The following is a 21,470-nucleotide window of genomic DNA, read 5'->3' as shown; positions in this document are numbered from 1 at the left end:
GTTTGTTTAGCATCCAAACAAAGATGACCAGGCGCAGAAATAAGCAGCAGCCACAATCTGTAACCAGGAGAAAAACCTATCCACAGAACAATAAAAATGACCCCCGGGAGTAAGTCAGACAGAGAAGAAGAAATAGCCCTTATATGCAGAATCTAAAAAGGACGGACACAGATGAACTTATTTACAAAACAGAAAGAGACTGACAGATTTAGAGAAGGAACTTATGGTTACCAGCAGGAAGAATGGGGGGAAGGGATAGTTAGAGTGCTTGGGAGGGGCCTGTACACACTGCTGTAAGTTGGATAACCAACAAGGACCTGCTGTAGAGCGCAGGGACTCTGCTCGAGGCCCAGGACGGGAGGGGAGTCTGGGGGAGAATGGATCCATGTATACGCGTGGCTGAGTCCCTTCGATGTTCACCGATGTTCATCACAGCACCGCTGATCAGCTAAACTCCAATACAAAATAAAAGGTGCAAAAGGAAGACAACCAACCAACCAACCAACCAACCCTGGGACAGAATCAGTGCACAGGATCATAACACAGTTCTTTTACATATTTATATGTTTTATATGTTTAACTATATACGTTCAAAACATGGAGGGAAAAGACGGAAGTGAAAAGAAAGTTGAGGAGAGACGAGGCATGCTGAGCAGAGAAGTTAGAGTGAACTGTCAGTCGCTCAGTCGTGCCCTGCTCTATGCAGCCGCACGGACTGCAGGCCTCCAGGCTCCTCTGCCCATGGGGTTCTCCAGGCAAGGATACTGGAGTGGGCTGCCGTGCCCTTCTCCAGGGGATCTTCTGCACCCAGGGATCCAACCTGAGTTTCCTGTATTCTCCTCCTGCACTGCGGGTAGATTCTTTACCACCTGAGCCCCAGGGAAGCCCATTAAGTAGAGATAACAGAAGATGTAAAGGACCCTCGCTGAACTTGTGGAGGCAATGGCTGCAGTGTCTGGAGAGGCCACATGCTGCAGGAGAAACACCGGTGCACTTGAAGACAGCCACAGCAACTACTCAGAATGCAGCCCAGACGGGAGAGACAGAGAGAGGCGAAGGGAGCAGCCGGCAGCTTGGGCTAGCTCATGTGGCCGCACACGCCCGTCCCAGGAGCCTGGCGAGCAGGGCAGAAGGAACACATGAAGCCAGAACGGCCAAGAACCTTGGAATCTGAGAGCTCCAAGTTCAGGTTATCCAAGAAGCTCAAGAACCCAAGCCAAGACATGCGAAGAACTTACAGCAAGGCACACTGAGGACTAAATGCCTTAAAACTAGTGAAAGCCCTGGAAGGAGGTGAGGGGAAATACAGACTCCATGCAAAAGAAGAAAGGCGGGAAGGAGAGCAGGGCCTCCTGGCCCAGAGGGCCCCTCCCAGACAGGGCAAGGAGACAGGAGGCGCCCCAGGAGCGGCCACACTGTGGGGGGAGGTCACAGGGCACAGACGCGCTGAGTGACAGGGGCACTATCCCGGTTCTGTGACGTTACCACTGCTGAAAGGAGCCACTTTCTCCTGGGAACTGCACTCCTCAGGAGGTCCTGTTCTAGCGCCCAGGCCAGGTCACAGGAGGCCCACAGGACAGTCCTGGACGCTGTACGAGCACTGCCCTGGGATCCACTTCTCAGCCCCAGGTTTGCTTTGAGCTACTTCAGGGCTGGTTTGCTGCTCCGGCCTCAGCTCAGGCCGACAGGCGTCACTGCAGCCACCCACGGCCTCACCCGTAGGTGCTGCTCCCTCCCTGTGGCCCGCCCGCCTCAGGTGCTGTCTGCTGCCGGTGCCCTTGCGGCACCCTCACTGCAGGAGGACATGGGGCCCAGCAGACAGAGGCTCCATCCGTCTGTCTGTCTGCCCCAGTGTCAGGCATGCTCCTAGCTGCCACACAGCCATGGGCTCAAGCTCTCCTTTGACACATGGCCCTGCAGCCTGTCCTCGCCCCTTGCCCCGAATCAACACAGGCCAGGCCTCACTCCACTCACCCTCTCCTCAGCCAACAGACCTCCAGGTTCTTGGGAAGACGCCTCCTGCAGACAGGGCCGCGCTCCCCTCCTCCCTGCCAGTGCGGCAGACATCTCTGCTCCCCCTGCACACACAGGCTCCAGCCCTGCCGGGGCTCACTCGGCACTGCCCTGCCCTCGGCCTCCCAGCCCTTCTCCACCCGTCACAGCACACAGGCTGGGAGCAGGCCTCCTCCAGCAGGCGTGAGGAGGCCCGAGCACACACAGCGCTGCGAGGGTGAGGAGGGGCCGTCCTGGCAGGGGAGGCCCGAGGCTCGGGGTTGGGGGGCTGCCCCCTCCCCTCCTCGCTGCTCTGCGCGGCTGCAGGCCTTCCTAGTGCTCAGAGCTCTGGCAGGAGTGGACAGCTGCTAAGGCTCAGCCACACAGGAGAAAGGCCAGGTGGGGAGAGGGCATTCCCAGAGCCCTGGCGCATGTAAGTCCATAAGACCATGAGGATGGATGTCTCCAGAGGGACCCAGCGATGGTCTCCCAGCTCTGACACTCCCAGCTCCCGGGGTGAAAACCAGCCCACATGACCTCTGAATTCGACAAGGGTTCATCCTGAGCTTGTCAGAAAACAGCGCGAGTGTGGAGAACAATCAGTGCTTCGCATAAGACACGTTCCTTACCTCCGCAAGCAGCGGCTGGAAGGTCAGGATGTCGATTTTCTGTTCCACACACTTTTTAAGCCTGTCTGGTATCGGGTACTGCGGGAGGAAGCTGGGAAGTTGTCGTCGCGAGTTCCTTACGAAAGAGAGTCTCAAGTCAAAAACAATCCGTCCTCACAAGGCACTTTCTACCAGATGTCTTTACTTAGACATCCTCACCAAAACCCACTGATACCTGGGCTCTGGCCTCGGTCCTCAGTTGGTAAAGTGTCACTCCGCTCTCCGGGCCTGCCCTCCTGTAAGCAGGAGCAGAGCTGCTCTGCCTGCAACAGAACAGGCCCAATGCCCAGGCGCCTCCAGGAACCAGGGAATTCAGAGACACTGTTTCTAAGCTTCCAATGAGCTCAACTGTCCTTTTCCTTCCAGTCCATGGAGACTCTGACAGGTGCACTCAAGACATTGAAGGTGTGCAGTATAATGACCTGACTCACACGCACCAGGAAACAGTGACCACTCACCGTCTCATGCAAACACAGAGGTGAAGAAACAGAAAACAGCATTTCTTCCGTGTGATGACAACCCCCAGGTCTTACTCTGTTAGCGACCTTCGTGTGAACACTCAGCAGTGCTGACTCCATCTGTCACGCTGTATGCCGCATGCCCAGGACTTAACTCATCTGGTTAACAGCAGTCTGCACCTCTGACCTCCTTCATTCAACTTCCCTCCCCTAAACCAAACTGGTGACCACAAATCTGATCTCCTTTTCTATGACTTTGTTTTTGATGTATAACTGACCTACAACACTATTAGTTCCTATTAAGCAACAGAGTGATTTGATTTTTCTGTACATTTCAAAAAGGATGATCACAGCATAGTTAAGATGTGTCCTTCTGCAAAAATATTATTACACTGTTACTGACTACACTCCCCCCACTAGGGACAGCTACCTATCCATCCAGCCACGCATCTATCCACACATCCATCCATCTATCCCTCCCATCCATCCACCCACCTCTCCACCCAGCCAGCCTCCATCCATCCATTTCCACCTTCCATCCATCCACCCATCAATCCGTCCATCCATCTATGGTTATTTAAGCTGCTTAAGTACAAACACATGTAAAGAGCCCTGCATTGTCACTCCCCTTGCCTCATAATTATCACGCTTGACTTCATACTAGATATCTTTTGTGTGCCCCTTATTTACTGGGCTTCCCAGTTGGCACTAGTGGTGAAGAACTCGCCTGCCAATGCAGGAGACATAGAGACGTGGGGTCAGTCCCTGGGTCAGGAAGACCCCCTGGAGAAGGGTATGCACGCCCACTCCAGTATTCTTGCCTGGAGATTCCCAAGGCAGAGGAGCCCAGTGGGCTGCAGTGCACAGGGTCCCAAAGAGTCGGACACAACTGAGCAACCAACACTGTCACTTAACTTTGTTGTGGGTACCTATGATTTTACTACTCTTGCCTTTTAACCTTATTACTAGCTTTATACAAGGCTGTTTTTACAACCTTCACTATATATTTTTATTTTTCCTACAAGTTTTCTTTCATAACTTTCCCACTTTCTTTTCTGGCCTTTTCTTTTTTGCTAAAAAAAAAAAAGTCCCTTTAAAGTTTCTTGTAAGGCTGGTTTGGTGATGCTGAATTCTTTTAGTTTTTGCTTGTCTGTAAAGCTTTTGATCTCTTCATCAAATCTGAATGAGAGCCTTGCTGGGTCGTGTTCCTGGGTGTTGGTTTTTCCCTTTCATCCTTTTAAATATATCCTGCCACTCCTATCTGGCCTGCAGATTCTGAGAAATCAGTTGACTGTCTTGCAGAAGTTCCCTTGTGCCTGCTGCTGCTGCTGCTAAGTCGCTTCAGTCATATCCGACTCTGTGCGACCCCATAGACAGCAGCCTACCAGGCTCCCCCGTCCCTGGGATTCTCCAGGCAAGAACACTAGAGTGGGTTGCCATTTCCTTCTCCAATGCATGAAAGTGAAAAGTGAAAGTGAAGTCGCTAAGTCGTGTCCAACTCTTAGCGACCCCATGGACTGCAGCCCACCAGGCTCCTCCATCCATGGGATTTTCCAGGCGAGGGCACTGGAGTGGGGCGCCACTGCCTAGCGTGCTGCTTTTAATATTCTGCCTCTACCTTTCCCCAGGTTAATTATAGCGTGTCTTGCTACATTCCTCCTTGGGCTGATCCTGTCTGTGGCGCCCTGTGCTTCCTGGACCTGGACGTCTGTTTTCTTTTCGGGGTCAGGAAGCTTTCCGCTGCCGTGTCTCCACTTGTGCTCTCTGCCCCTGCCTCTCTTCTCCCTGTGGGGCCCCTATCCCGTGAATGTCTACACACCTGACGTTGTCCCGTTCTCTTAATCTATCCTCATTTCTTTTTACTCCTTTCTCTTTCTTCTGTTCCACCTCAGTGATTTCTACCACCCTGTCTCCCAAGCTTGCTGATTTGTTCCTCCATATCATCTAATCCCCTTCCGATTCCTTCTAGGGCATTTTCCATTTCAGTTACTTCAGCCTTCATCTGTTTGGTTCTTTACATTTTCTAACTCTGTTGAAGACTTCTCACTTCTCGCTGCACTCATGCATTCTCCTCTCAAGCTCCTTGATCTCTGCCATCATTACCCTGAAACCTCTCCTTCAGGAGGCTTGTCTCTACGTCCCTCAGCTCTTCTGGAGTTTCACTGTTGCTGTATTGGGAACACACCCCCCTGTCACCTTGCTAACACTGTTTATTTCTGGCTGCACTGGGTCCTCGCTGCTGCCTGCAGGCTCTCTCTGTGGTGAGTGGGGGCTACTCTCCACTGTGGCACGAGGGCTTCTCTTTGCAGGGGCCTCCCTCGTTAAGGAGCACAGACTCTGGGGCACGCAGGTTTCAGTCGCTGCAGCACGCAGGCTCAGTAGTTATGGCTCACAGGCTTAATTGCTCCTTGGCAAGTGGGATCTTCCCAGACCAGGGACTGAACCCATGTCTCCTGCAGTGGCAGGCGGATTCCTAACCACTAGAGCACCAGGGAGGGCCTCCTCTGTCACCTTGCGCCCAGCTTGCTGTTTTTATTTCTGAGTATCGGGGCAGGGTGTGGTTACGTTTCCTGACCTTGGGAAAGTGGCCTTTTGTAGGTGTCCTATGCACCCAGCAGCATACTCCCCTCTGAGCACCAGAGCTACATGCTTCAGAGCTACATGTGCCCTCTATGTGGGCTGACTGCTGTGAGTGGTGGGTGAGGCTGCCCCTGGGCTGGTTGCTCCCAGGCCCTGCCTTGTGTGGAGGCTGCTGGCCACTGGTGGCTGGGGCTGGGTCTTGGAGGGCTTAAAGCAGCCTGTCTGCTGGTGGGGTGGGCAGATGCAGACGCTGGCAGTTCCAAAGGAGCCAGGCCATCAGGACAGGCACTCTGGGTCACTACTTTGATGGTGGGAAACAGATGTTTGTTTTAGGCATGCTCCTGAACAGGAACAATGTGTTAACATTCAAAGTGGAAAAACTGACCAGGGGATTAAATACATGTGCTCCTGCTCTATTTTACTTTTCCAGTTAAGTCAACTTGTAATGAGAAAGCTGCTTGGAGCACCACTGAAGATAGCTGGAGGCTCTAGAAAGCTCCTGTAACTGGAGCCCAGCCCTGAGGACCCACCGCTTGCAGACCACGTGACTTCTTGCTCCTATGCTCAGCTTCCATCCCTAGAGCCACCCAACCTGACCACTGTTCACACACCTAGTGACTGTTACTGCTTATTCATTACTACTGACTGTTCAGAGCCAGAAACTGTACATTTAATCCTCGTAACTGGGACTTCCCAATAGTCCAGCGGTTAAGAATCCACCTGCCAATCCAAGGGACATGGGTTTGATCCCTGCCCTGGGAACTAAGATCTCACATGCTGTGGGGCAGCTAAACCCACATGCCACTACTGGGCCCACGTGCTGCAACTACTGAAGTCAGTGCGCCCTAGGGTCCACGAGAAGCCACTGCGAGGGGAGCCCTCAGACATACCACAGCAACTAGAGAAAAGCCCACGTGCAGCAAACAAAAGCCAGTACACCAAGAGAAAGACCCAGCCCAGCGGAAAGAAAGGTCCTCACGATCACAGGCAGGGCGGGGGCAGGACCATCGCTTCACAGAGAGCAAGTCAGAGGGGCTGAGAAACTGCACGGGGACGACGCGGCTCCCTGTGCATGCTGGGAGTCACACTGGGTGGGGACAACACGGCTCCCTGTGCACGCTGGGAGTCAATTGCTCCAACCCAAGGCCGACAGCACACAACACGCCAACGGTCCTTCCTTCAGCCAACAACTGGAGTCGAAGTCCACATCTTATCTTCAATTGTTCCCATGTAGGGTGTAAGCAGAAACTCAGGGTTTCCCATTACAGAAAAGTAGCACCCATCATCCCAGGGGCTTGGGGCAGCAGCTGAGGCCACAGACCCACAGGACTAAGTTGTGAAAACCCTCCAGTCTATAGATCATGAATTTTGGCACCAAACTTAAAAAAGCAAAATCTGCTTTTGAGAGCTTCTGGGGTCTATTACTGCAGATGAGAAAAGGTGGACATAAAGCACTTTCCAGATGCCCCAGTTAGTGGCTGGGTGGCCGCCAACCCCCAGCCACACGTAGATAGGTTACAGGTGTTTTTTTTTTTTTTTTTTAATTTCACTTTTGAAACCTGTCATATCTTCAAAAGGCCTTCAAACAGCCAAGTGACCCTCAAGCTGCCCTTGATAAGTGACACTCAGGTGCTCTGGACAGCTCACAGAGGCTATGCCAGCCACGTCTCACTGACTCCTTCTTGCTGGGTGCCCATGTGTGACACGGGCTCTCTTGGAAGGTGGGTGGCTGTGCTGTTGGGAACATGAAGGGTGGCAGCAGCTGAGGCAAACGGTCAAGTCCTATCCTGCTCTGAGAGTCACCCTGAGACTAGCTGGGGTCACAGGCCCCCCCACCTTGTCCTCACAGTGTGCCCCCAGGACAATGATGTAAGAGGCTGGACCACAGCTATACCCCTTTATCTGGATGTCTGCCTCCCTTCAACAACAGCAATCGTCTGTGTCCCTCACACCACGAGCCCAAGATCTGGGCATGCTTTTTCATTTCTGCTCATGGTACCTTTTCTGTGTGGTCACAACGACTGTGGTTTTGGTGGAAGCTAACACCTGGGAACTTTTAGACTTCTTCCACGAAAAGGGTTCACGGACAGCTATCAGTGACTCCTCCTCACTGACAACATTTACTTCAAGGTATCGCCCGATTATGAAATTGGAGAAGCAAAGCAGAAGGAGCTCCCTGCAGCGGCCAGAATTCCTGGAAAAACAAGACACAATTTAGCGTGTGTTGTAAGTTAAGCCAGGCAGATCTAACACAACCTTCCTTTTCACTCAGGTTAAGTCACAGAGCTGGCAGACTGTCACCCTGAGCCTTTATGATTCTTTTACAGGGAAAAAAGGGATGCTGTGCAATAAGCAATGTAACATTTTCCCAAGATAAAATCAGTTCAGTTCAGTCACTCAGTCGTGTCCAACTCTTTGCGACCCCATGAATCACAGCATGCCAGGCCTCCCTGTCCATCACCAACTCCCGGAGTCCACACAAACCCATGTCTATCAAGTCGGTGATGCCATCCAACCATCTCATCCTCTGCCGTCCCCTTCTCTTCCTGCCCTCAATCTTTCCCAGCATCAGGGTCTTTTCAAGTGAGTCAGCTCTTCACATGAGGTGGCCAAAGTATTGGAGTTTCAGCTTCGACATCAGTCAGTCCTTCCAATGAACACCCAGGACTGATCTCCTTTAGGATGGACTGGTTAGATCTCCATGCAGTCCAAGGGACTCTCAAGAGTCTTCTCCAACAACACAGTTCAAAAGCATCAATACTTTGGTGCTCAGCTTTCTTACAGTCCAACTCTCACATCCATACATGACCACAGGAAAAACCATAGCCTTGACTAGATGGACCTTTGTTGGCAAAGTAATGTCTCTGCTTTTTAATATGCTGTCTAGGTTGGGTATAACTTTCCTTCCAAGGAGTAAGTGTCTTTTAATTTCATGGCTGCAATCACCATCTGCAGTGACTTTGGAGCCCAGGAAAATAAAGTCAGCCACTGTTTCCCCATCTATTTGCCATGAAGTGATGGGACCGGATGCCATGATCTTAGTTTTCTGAACGTTGAGCTTTAAGCCTACTTTTTTACTCTCCTCTTTCACTTTCATCAAGAGGCTTTTTAGCTCCTCTTCACTTTCTGCCATAAGGGTGGTGTCATCTGCATAGCTGAGGTTATTGATATTTCTCCTGGCAATCTTGATTCCAGCTTGCAGCCCATCATTTCTCATGATGCCACTCTGCAGGTAAGTTAAATAAGCAGGGTGACAATATACAGCCTTAAGGTACTCCTTTTCCTATTTGGTACCAGTCTGTTGTTCCATGTTCAGTTCTAACTGTTGCTTCCTGACCTGCATACAGATTTCTCAAGAGGCAGGTCAGGTGGTCTGGTATTCCCATCTCTTTCAGAATTTTCCACAGTTTATTGTGATCCACACGGTCAAAGGCTTTGGCATAGTCAATAAAGCAGAAACAGATGCTTTTCTGGAACTCTCTTGCTTTTCCATGATCCAGCGGATGTTGGCAATTTGTTTTTTTTTTTTTAGTTTTTATTTTTTAAATTTTACAATCTTTAATTCTTACATGCATTCTTCCTCTGCCTTTTCTAAAACCAGCTTGAACATCTGCAAGTTTGCGGTTCATGTACTGCTGAAGCCTGACTTGGAGAATTTTAAGCATTACTTTACTAGCGTGTGAGATGAGTGCAATTGTGTGGTAGTTTGAACACTCTTTGGCATTGCCTTTCTTTGGGATCGGAATGAACACTGACCTTTTCCAGTCCTGTGGCCACTGCTGAGTTTTCCAAATTTGCTGGCATATTGAGTGCAGCACTTTCACAGCATCATCTTTTAGGATTTGAAATAGCTCATCAGGAATTCTATCACCTCCCCTAGCTTTGTTCGTAGTGATGCTTTCTAAGGCCCACTTGACTTCATATTCCAGGATGTCTGGCTCTAGGTGAGTGATCACACCATCGTGATTATCTGGGTCATGAAGATTTTTGTATAGTTCTTCTGTGTGTTGTTGCCACCTCTTCTTACTACCTTCTGCTAGGTCCCTACCATTTCTGTCCTTTATTGAGCCCATCTTTGCATGAAATAGTCCCTTGGTATCTCTAATTTTCTTGAAGAGATCTCTAGTCTTTCTCATTCTATTGTTTCCTTCTATTTCTTTGCATTGATCGCTGAGGAAGGCTTTCTTATCTCTCCTTGCTATTTGCTGGAACTATGCATTCAGATGCTTATATCTTTCCTTTTTTCCTTTGCTTTTCGCCTCTCTTCTTTTCACAGCTATTTGTAAGCCCTCCCCAGACAGCCATTTTGCTTTTTTGCATTTCTTTTCCATGGGGATGGTCTTGATCCCTGTCTCCTGTACAGTGTCACAAACCTCTGTCCATAGTTCATCAGGCACTCTGTCTATCAGATTTGGCCCTTAAATCTATTTCTCACTTCCACTGTATAGTCATAAAGGATTTGATTTAGGTCATACCTGAATGGTCTAGTGGTTTTCTCCACTTTCTTCAATTTCAGTCTGAATTTGGCAATAAGGAGTTCATGATCTGAGCCACAGTCAGCTCCTGGTCTTGTTTTTGTTGACTGTGTAGAGCTTCTCCATCTTTGGCTGCAAAGAATATAATCAATCTGATTTCGGTGTTGACCATCTGGTGATGTCCATGTGTAGAGTCTTGTGTTGTTGGAAGAGGGTGTTTGCTATGACCAGTGTGTTCTCTTGGCCAAACTCTATTAGCCTTTGCCCTGCTTCATTCTGTATCCAAGGCCAAAACTGCCTGTTACTCCAGGTGTCTCTTGACTTCCTACTTTTGCATTCCAGTCCCCTATAATGAAAAGGACATCTTTTTTGGGTGTTAGTTCTAGGTCTTATAGGTCTTCAAGGAACTGTTCAACTTCAGCTTCTTCAGCGTTACTGGTCAGGGCACAGATAAGGATTTCCGTGATACTGAATGGTTTGCCTTAGAAATGAACAGATCATTCTGTTGACTTTGAGACTGCATCCAAGTACTGCATTTCAGACTCTTCTGTTGACTGTGATGGCTACTCCATTTCTTCTAAGGGATTCCTGCCCACAGTAGTAGATATAATGGTCATTTGATTTAAATTCACCCATTCCAGTCCATCTTAGTTTATTGATTCCTAAAATGTCAATGTTCACTCTTGAAGTGCAGCCGAGAGGAGCTACCCCATGTCCAAGGTCAGGGAAGCAGCCAAGAGGAGCTATCCCCTGTCCAAGTTAAGGAGCAGCGGCTGCGCTTTGCTGGAGCAGCTATGAAGAGATACCGCACGTCCAAGGTAAGAGAAACCCCAGTAAGACAGCAGGCACTGAAAGAGGGCATCAGAGGACAGACAGACGGAAACCACAATCACAGACTACTGGCCAATCTAATCACACAGACCACAGCCTTGTCTAACTCAGTGAAACTAAGCCATGCCGTATGGGGCCACCCAAGACAGACGGGTCACGGTGCAGAGGTCTGACGGAATGTGGTCTACTGGAGAAAGGAATGGCAAACCGCTTCAGCAGTCTTGCCTTGAGAACCCCATAAACAGTATAAGATAAAATCACAAACCTAAGATAGTACTGTCTGTGATTCTCAGACTTAAGAATAGGAAACACACGTCCAGTGTTTCCAAGAGTGGTCCGAGCTGTGCTACACAAGACGCCATCTCCCTCTGCCTGCAGCCCACCTTCCTCTACTGCTCGAGCCTCGACCGCATCACACGGCTACACAGGCACCAGCACTGACTGCTCACTCGAGGACTGCCCTCTGTGCACAGTGTCACCCTCAGCCTGAAGCAAGGTGCTGATCTAATCAGAACCACCCTTGGACCAATGTAGAACCAGCAGGTGCAGATGAGATGAGAGAGGGAAGAAGGGCTGCACCCAAGCTCCTAGCTGGCAGGTGACTGGGGAGAAGAGCCCAGCGTTCTGGACACAGGGGAGGAGGCAAGAGGGGAAGGGCCCGCAAGGGCTCAGGAGCCGCCGTCTGGCCAGCTTGCCCGGGGGGGAGGGGCGGGGCAGGAAGGGCGCAGGGCACACTGAAGGGAGGCACGGGGAGCAGCAGCAGGAGGCTGGGGCACTGGCTCCCGGGCGGGGCTGAGCGGCTCATGTCCCCCACCAGTCAGGAGTCAGGGCTGGGTACAAGCGCCTCAGTGGGTACCCCGACTCGGCCCCTGGACTGGACCACTTTTCTCCAGTGCTTGTCCCTGTGATTTTGTCCCACCAAAATAACCATCAATCCTTTTCACAACATCCCCCCCAGAAGGACCACGTGTGAAACAGAACAAGATGCCTGTGCACGTGTCCTAAGGTCGACTCTGTCCACACCTTCCAGCCACGTACCTTGCATCGCATGTGATCACGATTCGAGTTTCTCCCCCTGCAGGGATGAGCCCATTGGGTTTGGACTCTGTCACCTGCTTCTGTGATGCGTTCTCCTTTACTCCATTTTCTCCTTTACAGGTACAGTCACCTAGGAGATCAAATTTAAAACCAAAATTAGACCAAAGTTGAGCTGTTCTGACAGCAGTGGTGTTGATGGAAGGGTCTAGCACACACAGTGACCAACAGGCAAAGGTGCACAGGCAGGCTCTCCCCAGTTTAGAACCGTTCAGAGGAAGCAGCTTGTCTGAAGCACACTGGGCGATCTCCAGCTGTCAGCCGCGAGTTACCAGAGTAGGGTCCAGACCCAGAGCCAGCAGTGTAGCCACTGCCACCCACCCGCCCAGACCCTGGAGCCGCTGCGCCGGCTCCTGGCCTGAAGGTGCTGGTGCGGTTGATCCAATAGTAACAGCTGAGATGGCTACCTGAAGAGACTTCTTTGCTGTTCACCGAACTGCTCTCCAGGGTCTGCCAGGCTGTGCTTTCCCTGAAGCTGCCTAGCGAGTTAATATTTTCATCTGCAAAATCCTTCTCCTTCTCAGGTACACAAATAGGAGACACTTCGGGGCACACCTGGGTTTCATCCAGCATTTGAAATCTGAACTGTTTGGCTTTATCCCAGCCACCCAGCTTGCAACTGACTAAGTTTTGAGGAACATCTCCTTTATTCCTGCAAAAGGAAAATTAGCTGTGAAGAGAGACAGGATTTTTAAAGCTAAAACACTATTACCTTAAAACAGAATTCAACGTAACAAGAGAATGACAATTGAAATACTTCTAATCGAGTGTGAGCGAAAAGGCTACCTCAGGGCGAAACTTTAGAAAGATACACATAAAGTGAACAACAAACAGGCAGAGTAAAGCCCGCTCGACAGGAATTCTTTAGTCGCAGCTTAAAACCCAACGGTGTAATTTTAAGTGGTGAACTTACTCTATTAAGATCACCATATTTTTGCTTTCTCCTTCTTTCAGAGTTCCAAAATTTGTCATCCTCGTGACTTCAACATCACCTTTGTTTTTGAGCAAAAGGGCTCCACAGGCCTCTTCGGCGGTCTCGGTGGCAGGAGAGAAGTCCCTGGAGAAAGCGCCATAGGACGCTGTCAGGTCAGCGGGCAGGGGCGTCCGGAGGCCCTGCCCTACTGGGTGGCACCAGCCACAGGGGGCAGGACACGGAGCCAAGCCCCAGAGAGGTGACATGGAAGGACACCCTGAGGACCTCTGGGCAGAACAGCAGGTCACCCTCACGAAGAAACCACAAGCCTGCTGACTCCAGAGGAGAGGAGCCCCCGCAGTGACCCTGAGGGTCTGAGAGCAGGCCGCCTCCACCAGAGTGTCCCAGAGACCCAAGCCCCCTGCACCCAGAGGGAAGGGCGTTCAGCGCTCCTCCTCAGACCCTCCCCTCGGCTGCAGGGAGGCGCTTGGCTTGTCAGGGACCCATTTCATTGGGAAAAAGAGTCTGGCTTCAGAGTATCTGAAACTAAAGAAGAATTTTTATCTTCAGAAAATGAGCAGATGCCGCCCTCGCCTGAGGAGGGGCCGTCCGTTCCTCCTGTGCTGACACGGCTGTGATGTGCAGGCGCTGCGTCCACCACTCACTCGCAGCTCCTTCCCATCCCTGACCCACCCCGTGCCACTCAGAAACGGGCTTCTTCACACCTGCCCCTGTCCACACACCGGCAACATCCTTGACCTCAGCCTGCCCGCCCCCTCAGATCCGTTTCAGTCACACAGCCCCTCCCATCCTCCTCGCTCCCTGTCTTCCCCTCCTTGGCCACACAGCCAGCGCTGCCGAGCCTCCCCCCAGCCCAGCGTGCTGTGGGGGTGGTCATCTGTCCTACAGCTGGCCAAGCACCCAGGGGCTGTGGAGAACTGGCTAATGGGCTCAACCCACCCAGAGCCTGGGGGTGGGCCTGGGAGACCGCCACAGGCTGGGCCTGGAGGGGGGCAGGCCCTGCCTCGCACACAGCGCTTCTGCTGGCCTTCGGGCCCTTGAGTGGGCGGGGGACAGTGGGTCTGAGGGCAGGGCAGCATCCTCGACGTGGGGCTACAGCCTGAAGGCAGGACCAGCTCAGGAGGAAGCAGAGCCAGGGCAGCGGCACAGGGCACGGCGCACGTGCTGGGCCGACAGGCTCCCTGTGAGGACAGCTGCTCCCGGCAGACCGAGGGGCCTCGGGAACATGCCTGGTTGTCTCCCTCCTGGGACCAGCTCCCCTCCCTGGATGGAGCAGAAGCCACTGCAGCTGGGGCCCGAAAGAGGCTTGCCTGAAGCTTGCCACCCACAGCCAGGGAGCCCCTGCCCATGCCCCCACCTACCCCATTTGGCAGATGTGAGTCCACTGGAGACAGAGAGCTGCAGGGCAGGCTAAGGGAAGTGCTGGGGAGAGGCAGACAGGTGGAGCAGTAGGGACCCAGAGTCCTTCTGATGGACACACTGGCCCTGAGGGCATGCTGGCAGCTGTTTCTCCTGGATGGTCAGCTGGGCCAGTCCCAGCTACCCTCCCACAGCCCACCCCTGCCAGCAGCCAGCAGAAACCCGGTTAATTGCGGTATAAAGAGGACGGTCAGGGAATCATGTGTCTCAACAACCTGGGGTCTCCTGAGAGCAGCACGAGGTTCTGAGCCACTATGACACCCGTGTGGGCAGGGCCTCGGCTCCTGCTCCAGGCAGCTGGTGGCCACCACGATCACGTGGCAAGGGTGGTCCTCACACCCCTGGGCCCGTCAGACAGGCTGAAGCCAGAACTCCTGAGCTTCCCTGTTGGTAGGGGCGAGGGCAATGTGTCTCACACGCTTCACTGATTTGCAGATGGACCGAGTCATTCTCCAAAAGGAGAGCAAGCCCCATGGAGCAGGAAGAGGTGGCCACCAGGTGGTTTGGACATGGCAGAGCCGCCTGCCACGTCCCCTGCTCTGCCCACAGCCTACCCACAGCACACCTTCCTGGCCAGGCCGGTAGCCCACTTCTCCCGAGATAGGCTCCCCACCCTGCGGCTCACAGACCCTCCTCCCACACATGACCTGCTCCTGTGAGATAGGGGCAGTCCTAAGGGACTGCATTAGGGACAAAGTGCTCCTAGGGGAGCACTAGGGACAAAGAGCAGAGGCGGGCAGGATGCAGGGCAGTGCTGCTGCTCAAACCTGAGCTCAGGAAGGCCTGGAGTGCTCATCAACATGTGTCGGAGGTGGAACGTCACTGGGACACAGAGAGAAGAATACGGATACAGCAAATTCAGTAACTAAAAATTTGCCGTGTATAACCTGTTCTATGAAACACCAATGTGTAAAAGCGTACAACTCACAAAACCCAGGAAAACATGAAGATCATTAGCATGAGACTGAGGCTCAACGGACCACTTTTCACTCAGCCTTCAGCCAACCATGAAGAGCCCTCAGTGCCCAGGAGGTCTCCCTGCAACCTGCCGGCACAGGGAATCCTGTTTTGTTGAGCCAACGCTCAGCCGTACGCTGGGCCCGCCCGCCTCCTCACCACGTCTGCACCGGAGTCATGCACAGCGCCCTCCACACATAGCAGGACTGGCTGCTCTCCACCACCACCGCGCTGACCAGATCGTGCCTGCGCGGCGTGTAGCCTTCCGGAAGCTTCAGGGAGTCCAAGGTGAAGAAGATGCAATCATCGATCACCCCATTCCTCCCACAGAGGCTGGACACGCAGACCTGCAAGCACAACACGGGAGGCAGTCACGTACCCCCGTGACCTAGAATTTAACTGTGCCAGCATGCAGGCCGGCCTCCAGTCGTCATGGTAAGAAGTCAGGGTCTTCTCTGGCCAAGACGGACTGTCACTTGACCTGACCTCCCGGTGCATCCAGGACCCATGGACACTCGAGGCCCGGTACCTACCCGGTCCACGCGCTTGTACCTCAGCGGCTTCACCGAGATGGCCTCACTGCTCCATGTGCCTGGCCGGATCCAGTACTCAGCCTCCACCCAGTCTCCCTTGCAGGGCTCGAAACCTCCAAGGCAGGGAAACCAGGCAAGTTACTTGGTGACATTGAAACATTAAAGTGTACAAGAGACTCTGAAGTTACCTTTCAGAGCACTGTTATTACATGTATATATAAAGTATATATTATGTATGTTAATTATATACAACTACCGCACAATTGCACTCATCTCACACACTAGTAAAGTAATGCTCAAAATTATCCAAGCCAGGCTTCAGCAATATGTGAACCACGAACTTGCAGATGTTCAAGCTGGTTTTAGAAAAGGCAGAGGAACCAGAGATCAAATTGCCAGCATCCACTGGATCATGGAAAAAGCAAGAGAGTTTCAGAAAAACATCTATTTCTGCTTTATTGACTATGCCAAAGCCTTTAACTGTGTGGATCACAATAAACTGTGGACAATTCTGAAAGAGATGGGAATACAGACCACCTGACCTGCCTCTTGAGAAATCTGTATGCAGGTCAGGAAGCAACAGTTAGAACTGAACATGGAACAACAGACTGGTACCAAATAGGAAAAGGAGTACGTCAAGGCTGTATATTGTCTCCCTGCTTATTTAACTTCTATGCAGAGTACATCATGAGAAATGCTGGGCTGGAAGAAACACAAGATGGAATCAAGATTGCCAGGAGAAATATCAATAACCTCAGATATGCAGATGACACCACCGTTATGGCAGAAAGTGAAGAGGAACTAAAAAGCCTCTTGATGAAAGTGAAAGAGGAGAATGAAAAAGCTGGCTTAAAGCTCAACATTCAGAAAACGAAGATCATGGCATCCGGTCCCATCACTTCATGGGAAATACAGTGGAAACAGTGTCAGGCTTTATTTTTGGGGCTCCAAAATCACTGCAGATGGTGATTGCAGCCTTGAAATTAAAAGACACTTACTCCTTGGAAGAAAAGTTATGACCAACCTAGATAGCATATTCAAAAGCAGAGACATTACTTCACCGACTAAGGTCCGTCTAGTCAAGGCTATGGTTTTTCCTGTGGTCATGTATGGATGTGAGACTTGGACTGTGAAGAAGGCTGAGCACCGAAGAATTGATGCTTTTGAACTGTGGTGTTGGAGAAGACTCTTGAGAGTCCCTTGGACTGCAAAGAGATCCAACCAGTCCATTCTGAAGGAGATCAGCCCTGGGATTTCTTTGGAAGGAATGATGCTAAAGCTGAAACTCCAGTACTTTGGCCACCTCATGAGAAGAGTGGACTCATTGGAAAAGACTCTGATGCTGGGAGGGATTGGGGGCAGGAGGAGAAGGGGACGACAGAGGATGAGATGGCTGGATGTCATCACGGACTCGACGGACGTGAGTCTGAGTGAACTCCGGGAGATAGTGATGGACAAGGAGGCCTGGCGTGCTGTGATTCATGGGGTCACAAAGAGTCGGACACGACTGAGCGACTGAACTGAACTGAAATGATACACTGTATGTAATCATACGTAATACATAATTATATGTAATTGTATGCTATATAATATAAAGGTATATACATTATGTTATACATATATAGCAATTATACATACATGCATATATAGCATCAGAGAAGGCAACGGCACCCCTCTCCAGTGCTCTTGCCTGGAAAATCCATGGACAGAGGAGCCTGGTGGGCTGCAGTCCATGGGGTCGCTAAGAGTCAGACACGACTGAGTGACTTCACTTTCACTTTTCACTTTCATGCATTGGAGAGGGAAATGGCAACCCACTCCAGTGTTCTTGCCTGGAGAATCGCAGGGACGGGGAGCCTGGTGGGCTGCCGTCTATGGGGTCGCACAGAGTCGGACAGGAGTGACGCGCCTCAGCAGCAGCAGCAGCGTATATAGCATACATATAACCAAACACTGTGGTTGACAACTGCGAGGTGAGCTGCAGGAGGCACGGGCGTTCATGGCGCTCCTCTGCCAGCTCCATCAGACGCTAGGAGCGGCCCCCCATCCTCCTCATCAGGGACACATGGGCACGTGGTGACACAGGGAGGTGTGTTCACACCCGAGGCCTGGGCAGCTGCGTCCGCCCCAGCTCAGGCAGGGGAGCCCTCCGTGTCCCCTCAGTGTGCCTGGGAACTGGCAGGGCAGCAGAGAGTGGGGAATTACAGGACCAGGGACGTGAGGCAGCAGCTGAGCCGCTGTGGTATGTGGTGGAGCTATACCTGCTGATAACCTTTTGGTTCTTTTGTAATAAACATTTTTATTAAGCTGAGAAGACAACAGTGCCTAATAACATACTGAGTTTGTTTCTCAAGAAAGCTGATGATAAGCACAGAGCAGCCCCAACGTCTACGGACATTGCTTCTCACACAGGGGCCACCGAGCACGGCACAGGCAGCACAAGCCCACCGGAGACACAGCTTCTGGGCGCCAGCTTCCAGGGCGGTGAGTTTTTTAGGAGGATGATGCCCAGAAGCACAAGCTAACACACCACTGAGAAATCTTTACTTGTTGTTTCGTAAGCCATGCCTTCATTTATCAAATAATTGATATAATTTTGCTAATTTTTAATTCTCTATCTCCCAACACACGCAAGAAGTGAAGCAGTAACTACTACTATGCTAGCTGTATAAAAGTTATTTTAAAGAGAAAAACAGTGAAGCAAATCATAAACTAGTTCATTTTTTTGCCCCATCAGAATCATGGAATCAAAGTAAAGATTCTGGAAGACTATTCTGTTGAAGGAGACACATCGAACGTTATTGTGAATGCTGCTGTAGTTCAGTTTAAAAACCCAACCCTGGAAAAAGATCATTTGCTTTCACCATGACAACACACACGAGTCAAGTTCCGATGGAGCTGTAACAGCAACAAGATCCATGCGCACTGAGAGGCCTGCGGGGCAGCAACGTGCAGGAACCACCACGTGCCCAGGCCCAGGTCTCCCCCACGCTGAGCTGGGCAGTGAGTGAGACGACAGGCTGCAGCCACGGAGACTGACAGACGCGTGCAGGCAACTCAGCCTCAGAGCCCTGTGGCAAAGCCAGTGTTAAAGTGAACAGACCGTGCAGCCTGGTGGCCTGCTCCTCTTGGCTGCCCCGCAGTCTGAATTTTACAAATGGTTGAACCTCTGAAGACGTGCTTTGTAAATCAACCCTACAATGGTGCTCCTTCCACTTTTTACAGGTGAGAGCTCCAAATTTTGGTTACACTTTGTTCAAAATCAGTTGGCAATTTTTAATTAAAGTACTCAGTAAATGTGGAAGCAAACAATCTTCAGGTTTACAGAATCCCTAGGTGGTCCGGTCATTAGGACTCAGTGCTCTCACTGGTGAGGCCTGGGTTCAACCCCTGGTTGTGGAACAAGATTTCACAAGCTGTGCAGCATGGCAGGGTGGGAGTGGGGCAGGGTGGGGGTTGAGCGGGAGATGGAACAAAAGAAAAAAAAAAAAAAAACCTTCAGTTTTAAGACCTTTGTGAACTGCAGTTATTGAGAATATAGCCTGTAAACACGACATGGTGACGCTCGCTCCCATAGAAGCACAGAGAACCTGAAGCAGTGAGACCCTGTGTGATGGCTCAGCTCAGAGCTGAGCACCTGGACATGACGCCTACCGCCTGTGTGAGGAGCCTTTCAATCGAGCTCTTTTAGTCTGATGAACTGATATTCAGCAATGAATAAGGTAAAACCATCAAGGCCTACAACAAGTTTACAGCTTCCAAATTTGCTGCAAGATTAAAAAAAAAATCACAGAGATGACTTATTTGATAGACTTTAGTTCATGAAAATATTTGAACACCTTTGTACTTACAGAGGTAAACTCATACTTCTGAAGCACCTGGGCTAAAAGAGTTAAGATGTTCCAGTAGGAAATAACCCAGACTTGTTAATGACTCACATTCACCAGAGTTTGCTTTGAGCTTACTAGTATTTCCTTAATTAAAAGGTGGCTCAGTGGTAAAGAATCCACCTGCAATGTAGGAGATGGGGGTTCAATCCCTCATCTGGGAAGATCCCCAGCAGAAGGGAATGGCAACCCACTCCAGCATTCTAGCCTGGGAAATCACATGGACAGAGGAGCCTAGTGGGCTACACTCCACGGGGGTCGCAAAGAGTTGAACATGACTTGGCGACTGAGCGTACAAAAGCCTACAAGGAGAGCCCATCAAAGGTGCCTACAATTTCAAGTTCATCGGCCATAAAATGCAGCTTTGAGGAAGACTCTAGGCCCCTGTATGAAAAAATGAAGCTAAAATAACATTGAAAAATGTACGTTCCTCAGAACAATACCAGTGACATGGCATTAGGGCTGCTAAGAAGTGAGCAGATGTTAATACACACGAACAATATAATGGCTACACAAGATTAGATTGCTTTACTATTCTTTAACGTGCCCCGGTATCGTTTTCTCTTTTTTAGAAGGAATTTGAGCATTGCAAATAGTTTTTGAATAACAGTAAAGGCCCACCAATATAATAAAATAAATGTGCTAACTGAGATACACACACACACACACACACACACACACACACTTAAAAATGATTTTCTCTTAACCAACCTGAACGTCCCTCTACCTTCTCCACTGTGCGCCGGTTTGGCCACTCACTTGCCTGGTGCCCTGGTTGGTCACAGTAGAGGAGTGAAGCCACGGGCAGGCCACCACAGCACGGGGGTGCCGAGCCCAACCTCACTCCCACACCCTCCATCTGCTGACGCTCCCCCAAGGTTAATCCCAACCAGAAGGCAGAGGGCAAAGCTGGCTGGTTCACACAGGGCAGGCCTAGGGTCAGAGCAGGAGGAGACCTGAGTCAATGGGTCCAGCCTTGAGGTGGGGCCACAGGTCAGAGGTCTGGGCTAAGCCCCAGGAAGCAGGAAACAGGTATTGGGTTGAGGCTTTCAGGGCAACACTCTGAGGACCTCAGGGATCCTGGTAGATGAAAACTGGTCCCTGGACAGGACACATCGGCCACTGAAGAGTCATCCAGACGGGGGCAGGGCCCCTCGACTGCACAGCCCAGCAGGGTGTCCAGCTTAGGCCGCCCCCCCAGGTTCCTCTGAGTCCTGCCTGAGGATGAAGCATGTGTAGGACTGTGTCTCCTCAGGAGGGGAGCAAGGGCCCACTTGTCTGGGTCTCCTCCTGCCTTGCTCCCTGCCCACCACTGGAGATAGCAGGCACACAATAGTTGTTCAAAAAATGATGCTGACAAATGATTTCTCTAGGCATAAAAACAGAATCTTAGATTAGCTAACGTGTGTGTGTTCAGTCCTTCAGTCGAGTCTGACTCTGCCGACTCCATGAACTGTACAGCCTGTCAGGCTTCTCTGTCCATGGGATCTTCCAAGCTAGAATATTACAGTGGGTTGCCATTTTCTACTCCAGGGGATCTTCCCAACCCAGGGATCAAACCTGGTCTCGTGTCTCTGATATTGGAAACTGGATTCTTTACCACTGTGCCATCTAGGAAGATCAACTAAAACCAGATATAAT

At 51.0% G+C, this 21,470-nt stretch overlaps 1 protein-coding gene across 1 annotated transcript in view; it reads right to left on the bottom strand.

Annotated features, from left to right (window-relative positions):
- MOV10L1 (Mov10 like RNA helicase 1) overlaps positions 1-21,470 on the bottom strand; it is a 66,084-nt gene that overhangs the window by 34,926 nt on the left and 9,688 nt on the right. The window contains exons 4-10 of the mRNA XM_015095074.4: positions 15,943-16,055; positions 15,569-15,756; positions 13,013-13,156; positions 12,507-12,751; positions 12,043-12,172; positions 7,698-7,892; positions 2,622-2,736 (exon numbers count right to left, since the gene is read on the bottom strand). Coding sequence (XP_014950560.2) covers positions 2,622-2,736; positions 7,698-7,892; positions 12,043-12,172; positions 12,507-12,751; positions 13,013-13,156; positions 15,569-15,756; positions 15,943-16,055 — 1,130 coding nt within the window. The remainder of the gene's footprint in view (positions 1-2,621; positions 2,737-7,697; positions 7,893-12,042; positions 12,173-12,506; positions 12,752-13,012; positions 13,157-15,568; positions 15,757-15,942; positions 16,056-21,470) is intronic.

This window comes from Ovis aries, chromosome 3, assembly GCF_016772045.2.
Source record: "Ovis aries strain OAR_USU_Benz2616 breed Rambouillet chromosome 3, ARS-UI_Ramb_v3.0, whole genome shotgun sequence".
In the NCBI taxonomy this organism is placed as follows: domain Eukaryota; kingdom Metazoa; phylum Chordata; class Mammalia; order Artiodactyla; family Bovidae; genus Ovis; species Ovis aries.
The sequence above is the reverse complement of the archived record's forward strand: the minus strand, read 5'-3'. Positions and strand labels throughout refer to the sequence as shown.